Source organism: Borostomias antarcticus, assembly GCF_949987555.1.
Source record: "Borostomias antarcticus genome assembly, chromosome: 19".
Classification (NCBI taxonomy): domain Eukaryota; kingdom Metazoa; phylum Chordata; class Actinopteri; order Stomiiformes; family Stomiidae; genus Borostomias; species Borostomias antarcticus.
In genome coordinates, this window is record NC_140252.1 from 2987547 (window position 1) to 3001778 (window position 14232).

At 46.5% G+C, this 14232-nt stretch overlaps 2 protein-coding genes across 2 annotated transcripts in view; one reads left to right on the forward strand and one right to left on the reverse strand.

The window, feature by feature from the left end:
* Positions 1-939: 939 nt before the first annotated feature.
* Positions 940-4590, forward strand: mrps18a (mitochondrial ribosomal protein S18A; the record flags this gene model as incomplete). Its single annotated transcript, XM_084454152.1, has 6 exons — positions 940-1087; positions 1694-1725; positions 1941-2045; positions 2643-2766; positions 3296-3365; positions 4059-4590. The coding sequence occupies 6 exons, from the start codon at positions 940-942 to the stop codon at positions 4201-4203; spliced, it is 624 nt and encodes a 207-aa protein (XP_084310278.1). The 3' UTR covers positions 4204-4590.
* A 307-nt stretch (positions 4591-4897) lies between these two features.
* rsph9 (radial spoke head component 9) overlaps positions 4898-14232 on the reverse strand; it is a gene marked incomplete at both ends in the record, with an annotated part of 11812 nt that continues 2477 nt past the window's right edge. The window contains 2 exons of the mRNA XM_084453426.1: positions 4898-5058; positions 13508-13654. Of these exons, the coding sequence (XP_084309552.1) occupies positions 4898-5058; positions 13508-13654 (308 nt within the window). The remainder of the gene's footprint in view (positions 5059-13507; positions 13655-14232) is intronic.

Sequence of the window (14232 nt, forward strand, 5' to 3'; positions counted from 1 at the left end):
GCTGAGTCATGTAGGCCATGGAGGACGTGATCCTCTCTCCTCAAGCCCATTAGCTTTCCCAATGCAGGGTGTGACTAACCCAAATCCAAGTCCCTCCCTCAAAGCAACTCATCCAATCATCTTAAGGGAGTCTGGAACAATGAATTGGTGAGTTGTCATGTCCATGTGTTTGTCCTTCTTTACTTTGTATAGCATACCATCCATGAGAGAGAGCTTGGGCCAGTATCTCAAGTTTCACCACACCACGAGACTCAACAGCACCTCACGCCTGGTGGGTCTTCTGTGACGCTGGATGTAAAAGAAGACTCTACCCAAGATGTCATCCATTCTATTAATACATCCATGGCAATGCGGCGCCCCGGACAATGGATTGTGCCACCGCGTCTTCGCTGCCTGGCCTTCTCGGTCCTTTTCCGTCTGTGGCGCCCGGTCACGTCAGCGCTGGGCCAACGCTGTCCCCCTCCGCCCGCCGCTCTCCCCCTCCGCCCGCCGCAGTCTTTCCCGGCACTCGGTAGTGGCTCACCAGGACCTGGACTGAGCACTTGGACTTGGTCCCCGGGCGCCATGAACAATAGCTGCCCACTGCTCCTGGCTCCCCTGGAGCAATTTCCCTGCATTTCATCACTGAAGAATTGTGTGTGTGTGTGTGTGTGTGTGTGTGTGTGTGTGTGTGTGTGTGTGTGTGTGTGTGTGTGTGTGTGTGTGCGTGCGTGCGTGCGTGTGTGTGCCCTTCGCTCACACATGTTTGGTCTCACTGTGTGGCCAATAAAAAGCCTGGAAGTCCAGAAAGTAAAAAACACAAAACAACAACTCAATCTCGCATCCCCACCGCCACCTCAACTGGTCAGTTGCACAGATGCCAATCTGGATTGCAGTGACGTTTTTAACCACAAGCGTCGCTGTTACTCCGGAAATATCAAAGGAGGTCAGAATCCCAAGATGGCGGCGCGCTGTGTGTTCGGGTCTGTCTTCACTTCTCTATCTGGCTTCAAGTGTGCGGCCAGCAGTGTCAATGTCCTGACGAGGATATCTAGTTCTCCCCAGCTCCAGTTTTGGGGAAATATCCAGACTAGAGGAATCCGACAAGGTGAGTGTGTCGCTCTAGTCTGCTGAAGATTGCTGAGCAGCGTTAGCATGCCACCACGTTAGCATGCCCCCACGTTAGCCTGTCCCCACGTTAGCATGCCCCCACGTTAGCATGTCCCCACGTTAGCATGTCCCCACGTTAGCATGCCCCCACGTTAGCATGTCCCCACGTTAGCATGTCCCCACGTTAGCATGTCCCCCCGTTAGCATGTCCCACGTTAGCATGTCCCCACGTTAGCATGTCCCCACGTTAGCATGTCCCCACGTTAGCATGTCCCCCCGTTAGCATGTCCCCACGTTAGCATGTCCCCACGTTATCTTGGCTGGGTGGTCCTATAGCGTGCTAACGATAGCCTGGTTGTCTTGTCAATGTCACACTGATTCTCAACCTGAAGAAACGGTATGCGCCCAATGGTTTCAGTGAGTGTTAAGAGCCTACAGGGTATGCGTGCCTGATTCATCAAGTTAAGTTGGCGTATGTCTTGCCAGCTCGCTATAGCTGCTGTGCTCATGAAGCTAGATATCTGATGTTTATGACTCATACTCATGGTAAATCTAGTATCAGACAATCAGCTTTGACAGATTTGTGTTATTTTTGTGTTAACAGTGGTGGAAAAGCAAGAAGGGAAGACTACAACCGTAAGTGTTGGATTTGCCATCCAACCTATTTATAATTCCATCCATTGTTACTACATTAAACATTAGATGTCCTTATTGACCAGCATGCAGATTGAACATGTCGTATGTACCATGATCATGAACACATCACTGTTAGTGCCCATAATTAAGTAGCCAAGCTGCACAGGTTAACTGATGTGTTGCACACTTGGACAAGCCTCTGCTTGCTTTCTCAGATCGAGGGGCTGAGAGTGGAGTCAGCAGCAGGAGCCCAGCCTCCCAACCCCTCGGCTCGATGCCCCATCTACCGCTGGGACCTGCAGGACAAATACAACTACTGTGTAAGTACTGCTGAAATACAAATACAACTACTGTGTAAGTACTGGTGAAATACAAATACAACTACTGTGTAAGTACTGGTGAAATACAAATACAACTACTGTGTAAGTACTGCTGAAATACAAATACAACTACTGTGTAAGTACTGCTGAAATACAAATACAACTACTGTGTAAGTACTGCTGACTCAGTGTTACAGTCAAATTACACTGTAACAGGTGTCACTGTCGCTGGTCAGTATTTCTCCCACCCTGGGTTCGATCTCGGGTCCTCTGACTTGCCAACGCAACACCATCTCTCAGCTACACCGCCGGGAAGGTAGCGGTTCGATGGCGGGCGATATTTATACTGAGGAGTTGGGAGTATCTCTACTGCTCGGTTACATACGCTTGCGTGAATGCACATTCATCTAGACAATATCTTTTGAATCTGTCGCATATCTTTCTGATAATCTTCATAAAGATGAGTGCTTTAACTACAAGAGTCCCGTATGGGTTTGTGTGAAGCGTGTCAGTGGATGGGTGCTTTATTGATCCCAGGGGAAGGTGTATGGGTGATAATCATCTGTGCTCTTGTTCATGTGTGTCTCTTCCTGCCAGGATGTTCTAGTGCTCAGTCAGTTCATCAGGTCTGATGGGGGAATGCTGCCTCGACGAATCACAGGCCTCTGTGCTCAGGAGCACCGCAAGATTGCCATTTGTGTGCAGATGGCTCACAGAGCAGGTCAGTGTGTGTGAGAGAGTGTGTGTGTGAGAGAGTGTGTGTGTGAGAGAGTGTGTGTGTGAGAGTGTGTGTGTGAGAGAGAGTGTGTGAGAGAGAGTGTGTGAGAGAGAGTGTGTGAGAGAGTGTGTGTGAGAGAGTGTGTGTGAGAGAGTGTGTGTGAGAGTGTGTGTGAGAGTGTGTGTGTGAGAGAGTGTGTGTGTGAGAGTGTGTGTGAGAGTGTGTGTGTGAGAGAGAAAGAGAGAGAGAGAAAGCAAGAGAGAGATGTTACCTGTCTGTGTTGGGTTGTGTATGGTCAGAAAGAAGCAACATTTCTATGTGAAAGTACTTGTGCATTAAAACCCTTCTGGGCGGTGTTGGTGGGATGGGATGTGTGACGTGTCCAGGTTCTGTACCGCTGGTGGAATGTTTGATTTGATGTTAGGGAGGGCGCAGAAATGTGACGGCACGGCTACAACCTGCCATTCTAACCTGCACAGAGAATAGCATTTGTATTTGAGGAGGTAAGTTGATGGTGACTGGTCTGTTCCAGGGCTGCTCCCCGACCACAGGCCTCCACTCCCAGAAGGCCATGTTCCCAAACCCAAGCCACAGCTCAACAGGTGTGTGTTGGATTATCAAAGCATGTGATGCACTCGTGCCAAATACGCCTGTCACAGTTACATAATCGCAATTTTAGAACTTAATCACGGTTATTTTTTAAACAACGCACTTTTATATATAAACCATGTCTATATATATATATATATATATACACAGTATATGGTAATGTTTAGACGGAGCACTCCAGTGTAGTATTTCATAACGGTTGCAGTTCCAGACAGTGACTGTTGTGTATGATGGGTTCTAGAAGCAGCTAGTTAACTAACTAAGCTAACAACTTACCAGAGGCTCTGGACTGGGAGCTGAGACTCAACCCTCCTCTCTGCTCAGGTTATAGCTTCCTCTCTCTCACACACACACACACACACACACGCTCTCACTCTTTCTTTCACTCTCATTCACTCACACTCACTCACTCACTCACCCACTCACTCACTCACTCACTCACTCACTCTCTCAAATTATTGGCCTTTGAGTGTTAGAAAACAAATCAGTAGCAAGAGTAGGCCTACTGTAGTTTACAGAAGTACCTAAAAATCACTATTATTTCTGAGACAATCGTCTAGCAAACTTTGTAATGGTGACAGCCCTAGGGCCAACTCCTCTTGACTTAGACTGGTATGGTTTCATGCTCACCTCCTGCTGTGTTGCTGTATCTTGCCGGCTCAATCCTGCCATCTTGTGTTTCTCAGGTACCTGACTCGCTGGTCCACCGACTCGGTGAAGCCCATCTACAAGTCAGGCCTGAAGTGGTGTAAGAAACGCATGTCCGTCGGCCACCCGGCTCTCCGTAACAACGTGAGCTACGGCAAGAAACCCCTGTACCTGAAGCACTGAGGAGTGGAAGGCCGGTGCAGCGCCCTCCACCGGAGGCGCAAGAACGGCCGCTCTGTTGAACGTCGGTGCTTTCAGAACCCCACCGTCATTTGGGATTTGTCCATTGAACCTCAAAGACGTAGGAGGAGCTAAAGGACCACAGTGCATTTGCATTGGTCCTACTAAGTTATTAGTCTAGTTGGCCTTGCTCTTTTGAATGTGTCATTCTGAGCAGCACCCCTGAACTGCCTGGTCTCTCATGTCGCCTCGCCTTTGAAAATGCCCCGACGATGAACTCTTCAACTCCACATTTACTGCAGTCTTTTTAAAGGGTAGAGTAATTCAGTGTTACGCTGCTTCGATGTAGGTGGGATGTTGACAGTGTGTATATATATATACTCCACCCAGATGTGCAAATAAAACGCTATCTGTTTATTCTATCCACTCCATCTGTTTACTGTCTATTCACAAGGGTGTGTGGGTTAGCATTTGTGCATGTTAACTGTTAAATGGCATTCAGAAGTAAATCACAAACTATTAACTTATTGTTTTACTTATTTACGTTTAACTGGAAAAACAACTTTCACATGACTACAACTCAGTTTTGTCTGCTTTTAGGGTCCATGGGGATGAGATACTAGTTTGCTCACATGAGGTGAATGAGGAGTTCAGAACAGAGTTCAGTGTTGGCAGATTCTCTCCCTCTTTCTTTCTTCTACAGCATGAAGGGCAGGTCCAGGTTCTTGAGTCCGTGGCCCATGTAGATGTAGCCGTGCTGGGGGGTCGCGGGTACGTGGAAGAAGGCCAGGCCAAGCCACAGCAGGCTGCGGATCACACACACACTGCTGCCTCGCTCAAACTGCAGGCTCCACGACCCTAGACACAAACACACACAGCAGACGTTGGCTTAACACATCTGGACCGGGGCTTTCCACGGCTTGACAGAAGCCAAAGGATTGTCCCGCTGCGCACGCCCCTCACTGCTCTCCCGCTCACTGGCCATCTAAGTGGCTGAATAGTTGGCCTTTAAACAAAACAAAAAAAATTAGTTTGATTTTCAGCTCGGTCCGTTAGCCCAGGCCTACAGATAAGGGTGGCCTGGCTGAACAGCTGTCTGCCGTTGGCCACAGGCCAGAACATGAGACCATAAATTCACTGATCGTTCCAGTATTGAACTAGCTGCAGTTTTTATGCAGGCTCTCACTGGGCTACACTGGAAGTCAATGGGGCGTATGTAAATGTTTTGGAAAAGCAATTCTAAGTCCACAGAGGACTATGTGCAAGTCATGCCAAACACCTACAAATATTTGGATCGCAATACATTTCACAGGAGAGCATATTGAGACTGGAAAGATTACACCCTGTGCTTCCAGTCTCGGAAAATTTCGGAAAACATTTTTCATAATTTTTTTCAACATTTACATATGCCCCATTGAGATGATGGTCTCTACTGTATGTTTCAGGTTCATGCTAGAAAGACCACAAATAGGGCTCAACGTAAATGCTGAATGGAAGTGCAGCAGAACTCTGAAACAGCACATGTCCATTCACCTGGACATACAGTAGATTCTTCTTCAAGAACATTAGAAGTAAATATGATTTATGCCAGCGATTTCTAGATGTTCCAGCAAACAGGACAATTTCTTCTCATAAACCAGAGTTGCCAGTAGCTGGGTTTGGTCATGCCTTTGGTATGAGGTTCATCTCTCCTCAATTAAGTAAAGACTGCGATTTGAGACCTGGATCTCACCACTGCCAAAACGAACCCTGTGCCAGAGACGTGGGCGTTCAAGTAAACCAGCCTGCTGTGTTTGATTGAGGGAGTGTTCACACCCCTGTTAGAGACTATGAACGTAGTGAGCCCCGTGTGAATACAGCCTGACTGACTGATGATTTGATTTCACAATCCTCTCAGTCCATATTCCCTAAACCAGTGTTCCTGGCTTGAGTTCACACACCAAATCTGACAAATGCCGAGTCATGTGATGAGTTCTCATAGATTGGTCCAGTGCTGTTACTAATCCTGTCTCCCTCTCTTCTCCCTAATGTCTCTCCCTCTTGTATCATACCAAGGCTCTGGAGAACCCCTCCCCCTGTCTCCGGTACAGGTTCTGTAGAGGTTCCCTCTGTTCCCCCACGCTTCCTCTTCGGCGTTCCTCAGGGCTCCATCCTTGGTCCACTGTTGTTCTCCCTATATATGCTCCCATCTGGATAAATTATCCGTGACCATGGGATCCATTTTCACTGTTATTAATGACACCCAGTTGTCTGTAGCACCAGACAACAAAGATACCTTACATCCTCTGCTAAACTGCCTTTCCAGTATTGTGCAGTGGATGAATGACAATTTTCTTAAACTAAACCAAGAAAAAACTGAAGTCCTCATGTTGGCACAGATGCCCACAGAAATGACATAATAAGCAGACTCGGAAATCTGGCCACACAGGTAAAAGAAAAAGTGAAAAACCTGAGTGTTATCCTTGACCCTGACCTTAATTTTAAATACCATATACTGTATGCAACGTTACCATGATAGCCTTTTATCATCTGAGAAACATTGCAAGAGTCAGACCCTACCTCTCCCTAGAGGATGTCAAGAAACTGATTCAATCCATCGTACTCTCACAATTAGATTATTTTAATGCACTTCATACTGGTCTGCCAAAAACAACTATTGCTCGGCTGCAACTTATTCAAAACTCAGCAGCACAAATTCTTACTAAAACCAGGAGAAGAGACCATATTACACCTATACCAGCATCTTTGCACTGGCTCCTCCCAGTAACATTGAGGATAGATTTTAAAAATGATTTAATGTCTCTTTTCCAACGCTCTTACTATTTTTCAATTGTTATTCAAGTTTTTGTTTTTAATGTCTCTTTTCTAAAGCACTTTGAACTGCATTTTATGTCACGAAAGGTTCATTTACAGTGTTTATTCACTCCTCTATTTCTGATAGCATTATGTATCTTATAATGTAGTATTTGTGCTATGCATATGTATGCACTAATATGTTCCTATGATAAATCTAGTACAGTCAAATGTTTTCCCGGAGCTTGCTTGATCGTTAGAGGTCAGGGAAGAAGACACTTCTCCTACAGAACATTGGCTCAAATGGGTGAGCCGTTTGTTTTTTGCTTCCCTGTGGAAAAGCTACAGTAGGATCACTGTACAGTACATCCTCCCCCCTTTCTCTCTGTGAAGAGCATTGTGTTTGTGTATGAAATGCGCCATTGTGTATGAAATGTGCCTTGGTGTATGAAATGCGCTATATAAATAAAGCTTGATTTGATAGATTATGTGGCTTGTCCATGAAGCCACAAGAGAACTGCTGTTTTAGATTTGCTTTCAACATGTAGACCACTTGCAGGCCGTGAGGCGTGTGGGGAGGACATGAGGTACTGAGTTACCTATGAGGACATGAGGTACTAGGACATGAGGTACTGAGTTACCTATGAGGACATGAGGTACTGAGTTACCTATGAGGACATGAGGTACTGAGTTACCTATGAGGACATGAGGTACTAGGACATGAGGTACTGAGTTACCTAGGGGGACTTGAGGTACTGAGTTACCTATGAGGACATGAGGTACTAGGACTAGGACTAGGACATGAGGTATGTTGAAAGGTTGCTTTCAACATGTAGACCACTTGCAGGCCGTGAGGCGTGTGGGGAGGACATGAGGTACTGAGTTACCTATGAGTACATGAGGTACTGAGTTACCTATGAGGACATGAGGTACTAGGACATGAGGTACTGAGTTACCTATGAGGACATGAGGTACTGAGTTACCTATGAGGACATGAGGTACTGAGTTACCTATGAGGACATGAGGTACTGAGTTACCTATGAGGACATGAGGTACTAGGACATGAGGTACTGAGTTACCTATGAGGACATGAGGTACTAGGACATGAGGTACTGAGTTACCTATGAGTACATGATGTACTGAGTTACCTATGAGGACATGAGGTACTAGGACTAGGACTAGGACATGAGGTACTGAGTTACCTATGAGGACATGAGGTACTGAGTTACCTATGAGGACATGAGGTACTAGGACTAGGACTAGGACATGAGGTACTGAGTTACCTATGAGGACATGAGGTACTGAGTTACCTATGAGGACATGAGGTACTGAGTTACCTATGAGGACATGAGGTACTGAGTTACCTACAAGGACATGAGGTACTGAGTTACCTATGAGGACATGAGGTACTGAGTTACCTATGAGGACATGAGGTACTGAGTTACCTATGAGTACATGAGGTACTAGGACATGAGGTACTGAGTTACCTATGAGGACATGAGGTACTGAGTTACCTATGAGGACATGAGGTACTGAGTTACCTACAAGGACATGAGGTACTGAGTTACCTACAAGGACATGAGGTACTGAGTTACCTACAAGGACATGAGGTACTGAGTTACCTATGAGGACATGAGGTACTGAGTTACCTATGAGGTACTGAGTTACCTACAAGGACATGAGGTACTGAGTTACCTATGAGGACATGAGGTACTGAGTTACCTATGAGGACATGAGGTAGTAGGACATGAGGTACTGAGTTACCTATGAGTACATGAGGTACTGAGTTACCTATGAGGACATGAGGTACTGAGTTACCTATGAGGACATGAGGTAGTAGGACATGAGGTACTGAGTTACCTATGAGGACATGAGGTACTGAGTTACCTATGAGGACATGAGGTACTGAGTTACCTACAAGGACATGAGGTACTGAGTTACCTATGAGGACATGAGGTACTGAGTTACCTATGAGGACATGAGGTACTGAGTTACCTATGAGTACATGAGGTACTAGGACATGAGGTACTGAGTTACCTATGAGGACATGAGGTACTGAGTTACCTATGAGGACATGAGGTACTGAGTTACCTACAAGGACATGAGGTACTGAGTTACCTATGAGGACATGAGGTACTGAGTTACCTATGAGTACATGAGGTACTGAGTTACCTACAAGGACATGAGGTACTGAGTTACCTATGAGGACATGAGGTACTGAGTTACCTATGAGGACATGAGGTACTGAGTTACCTATGAGGACATGAGGTACTGAGTTACCTATGAGGACATGAGGTACTGAGTTACCTATGAGGTACTGAGTTACCTACAAGGACATGAGGTACTGAGTTACCTACGAGGACATGAGGTACTGAGTTACCTACGAGGACATGAGGTACTAGGACATGAGGTACTGAGTTACCTATGAGGACATGAGGTACTGAGTTACCTATGAGGACATGAGGTACTAGGACATGAGGTACTGAGTAACCTATGAGGACATGAGGTACTGAGTTACCTATGAGGACATGAGGTACTGAGTTACCTATGAGGACATGAGGTACTGAGTTACCTACGAGGACATGAGGTACTGAGTTACCTATGAGGACGTGAGGTACTGAGTTACCTATGAGGACGTGAGGTACTGAGTTACCTATGAGGACATGAGGTACTAGGACATGAGGTACTGAGTTACCTATGAGGACATGAGGGACTAGGACATGAGGTACTGAGTTACCTATGAGGACATGAGGTACTGAGTTACCTATGAGGACATGAGGTACTAGGACATGAGGTACTGAGTTACCTATGAGGACATGAGGTACTAGGACATGAGGTACTGAGTTACCTATGAGTACATGATGTACTAGGACATGAGGTACTGAGTTACCTATGAGGACATGAGGTACTGAGTTACCTATGAGGACATGAGGTACTAGGACTAGGACTAGGACATGAGGTACTGAGTTACCTATGAGGACATGAGGTACTGAGTTACCTATGAGGACATGAGGTACTAGGACATGAGGTACTGAGTTACCTATGAGGACATGAGGTACTAGGACATGAGGTACTGAGTTACCTATGAGGACATGAGGTACTGAGTTACCTACAAGGACATGAGGTACTGAGTTACCTATGAGGACATGAGGTACTGAGTTACCTATGAGGACATGAGGTACTAGGACATGAGGTACTGAGTTACCTATGAGGACATGAGGTACTGAGTTACCTACGTGAGACATGAGGTACTGAGTTACCTATGAGGACATGAGGTACTGAGTTACCTATGAGGACCTGCAGTAAATCTAGAGCAGATAACCAGGCGTGTCTGGAGGATCACTGTGGAGAGAGAGGGTTCGCTGAACCCAGGGATCACTGTGGAGAGAGAGGGTTCGCTGAACCCAGGGATCACTGTGGAGAGAGAGGGTTCCTGAACCCAGGGATCTCAGACCAAAGCACCATCTTAGAGAAACACAAGAACACAAAAGCTACACATGCCCGTTAAGAACAGCTGCAACAGGTTTCAGTCACAGACCTGAACACACACGCGCACACACGCGCACGCACACACACACACACACACACACACACACACACACACACACACACACACACACACACTTAATACCCTACCACATCACAGCTCAAGCTCAAGCAACCTCACAAACAAACTAAAAAACTATGCTACTGGATTTCTTCCAGATACAGTAGATCACATTCAATCCTGGCTCTTTCTTTTGGCTTGAGGTTGAGGATTTTTCTGAATCATATCAGGTTCTATCTTTGGGATGTAAACCATACAGGTAATATTGTCTGCAATTTGTCATTCCGAAAGTCAAGGCCAAAGTAGGTGGGCGCAGACTGCTGGAATGAGGATCGCTACGACTCTTTGCATGAAGTTACTGCCAGATCTCTGTCGAATCCACCCAAAACATTTAGACACTGAATTTGAGCCGTGGCCAGTCTTCCACGGTGTTCTTCAATCTGTATCCCATCTGGAGCGCACAGCGAGGCTATAGCACCGGCTATCAAGAGATCCAGCTGGGCTCCTGTCTTCACTACTACCCAGTGAAGGAGCTGCTGTCAGAGAAATTACATACAGTTATAGTATTTTGGCTATTTTGGCCCTATGACATTTTTTCCTACTATTTCCTACTATTTTCTGTGTTTTCGGTTTTACTTTTTCAGGATTTTTCCCAGGCTATCAGAATCCTATTCTCGTGTGCCAAACTTTTGAGATCTCTGTCTCCAAAAGTCTGAAGACATCTCCATTGAAAATCATCGCTAGTAAGTAGCCTTGAGAACCAATGGTTGTCAAGCCTAGTTTCCCATAGGGCAGAAGCCTGTCTCCTGATTCCTTAGCGTGAGGCAGCCATCCCCTGGACACGACGCTGGTACGCTAATACGCTAGTACGTATAGTAAGTTACTATTATTGTGTATTGTTTTGTTCTGTTGTTATTTACTGTATGTATTTGTGTGAACTCATCAGCACTGTAAATGAGGGAAACCTCAGTGCTTTACGAGTATAAATAAAGGTTTGAAATTAAAATGAAATGATGCTGAGTGTCAAGCAGGGAGGCATTGGTGCCATTTTTGATGGTCTTTGGTTTGACTCGGCCGGGGATCGAACCCCCAACCTCAGGGCTGTCAGGGTGGACACTGAGCTGGTAAAACGGACACTATCAATCAAAATCACTGCCTACATCTCCAATAGTGTGAAGGACCTGACTTACTGGAAATTATGATCTTCGTCCCAAAGTGGAGAATCAAAACAAAACATTCACCCCCCCCGTTATGAAGGGCTGCCCTAAAGTCATGCAGTTTTTTCTCCAATATCTCAAATTGTTTCCACCGACTTTGAGCAACAAAACCTGAACGACTGTCTTCAGTCTCCAGTTGAGCGCAGCGTAGAGAATGACTCGTGAGTTTATCACAATTATATTTTGGCGTCATTTTCAAATAACATTTTCAAGAATGTTCGTGTGCTTTCCTCAGAATCTCTCACACACAGTGAAATCACACCGTCCTGAAACCCTACAGGGGAAGCAGAGGCACAGCAACATGGGTACTGTCTATCTGAGGAGGAGAGGGAGGTACAGTAGTGTCTATCTGAGGAGGAGAGGGAGGTACAGTAGTGTCTATCTGAGGAGGAGAGGGAGGTACAGTAGTGTCTATCTGAGGAGGAGAGGGAGGTACAGTAGTGTATCTGAGGAGGAGAGGGAGGTACAGTAGTGTCTATCTGAGGAGGAGAGGGAGGTACAGTAGTGTCTATCTGAGGAGGAGAGGGAGGTACAGTAGTGTCTAACTGAGGAGGAGAGGGAGGTACAGTAGTGTCTATCTGAGGAGGAGAGGGAGGTACAGTAGTGTCTATCTGAGGAGAGGGAGGTACAGTAGTGTATCTGAGGAGGAGAGGGAGGTACAGTAGTGTCTATCTGAGGAGGAGAGGAAGGTACAGTAGTGTCTATCTGAGGAGGAGAGGAAGGTACAGTAGTGTCTATCTGAGGAGGAGAGGGAGGTACAGTAGTGTCTATCTGAGGAGAGGGAGGTACAGTAGTGTATCTGAGGAGGAGAGGGAGGTACAGTAGTGTCTATCTGAGGAGAGGGAGGTACAGTAGTGTCTAACTGAGGAGGAGAGGGAGGTACAGTAGTGTCTAACTGAGGAGGGGAGGGAGGTACAGTAGTGTCTATCTGAGGAGGAGAGGGAGGTACAGTAGTGTCTAACTGAGGAGGAGAGGGAGGTACAGTAGTGTGTAACTGAGGAGGAGAGGGAGGTACAGTACTGTCTATCTGAGGAGGAGAGGGAGGTACAGTAGTGTCTATCTGAGGAGGAGAGGGAGGTACAGTAGTGTCTATCTGAGGAGGAGAGGGAGGTACAGTAGTGTCTAACTGAGGAGGAGAGGGAGGTACAGTAGTGTCTATCTGAGGAGAGGGAGGTACAGTAGTGTCTAACTGAGGAGGAGAGGGAGGTACAGTAGTGTCTAACTGAGGAGGAGAGGGAGGTACAGTAGTGTCTAACTGAGGAGGAGAGGGAGGTACAGTAGTGTCTATCTGAGGAGGAGAGGGAGGTACAGTAGTGTCTATCTGAGGAGGAGAGGGAGGTACAGTAGTGTCTAACTGAGGAGGAGAGGGATGTACAGTAGTGTCTAGCTGAGGAGGAGAGGGAGGTACAGTAGTGTAACTGAGGAGGAGAGGGAGGTACAGTAGTGTCTAACTGAGGAGGAGAGGGAGGTACAGTAGTGTCTAGCTGAGGAGGAGAGGGTCCCTCTGAGATGTGGGAAGTGTTTAACTGAGGAGGGGAGGGAGGTACAGTAGTGTCTAACTGAGGAGGGGAGGGTCCCTCTGAGATGTGGGAAGTGTTTAACTGAGGAGGGGAGGGTCCCTCTGAGATGTGGGAAGTGTTTAACTGAGGAGGGGAGGGTCCCTCTGAGATGTGGGAGGTGTTTAACTGAGGAGGGGAGGGTCCCTCTGAGATGTGGGAGGTGTTTAACTGAGGAGGGGAGGGTCCTGTACCTCTGGGAACGTCCTCGCTCAGCGGATCCAGGAAGTCGATGGAAGGGTCGAGGGCGGCCATCTCCAGGATGGATTTCCCCTTCAGCTTCTGAGGTTCAGAGAAGTGGAGGAAGCAGCTCAGCTTCCCTGCCTCAGAATTGGAAAGACCTGCAGAAAAGCACACACACGCACGCACGCACACACACACACACACACACACACACACACACACACACACACACACAGCGTGAAAACACATACAAGGTATTCAAGAATATATGCAACATCTATATTATGTGGTGTGATATTATGATCACAGTCTGGACTCCTCTGAAACACCTTTCAACATGGTGCTGAGTCATCCCAAACTGTAACACGCTCACAGCTGTTTCCCGTCTCTCCAAGGACCACACACACACACACACACGCACACACACTCACACACACACACACACACACACACACACACAAAATGGATCTTTACTAAGGGTGTAACGATTCAACAAATGTCTATTTTAAGGTCACAATTCAATATGATTATTTTTTTGGGTACTATATATATATAATGCAAATAAGCAAGTACCCCAACATGCAAATGAGGAGAGGGATTCTGGGGCGAGCAAGTTGAGGTCTTTGTTTTACGGTTGAAGCTAGAATGGATGATTGTGGATTCTGATTGTTTTTCACTGCCGTTGTTTTCGCGTCTGGAAATACATGTACATGGAGGTGAATGAGCCATAGATGCA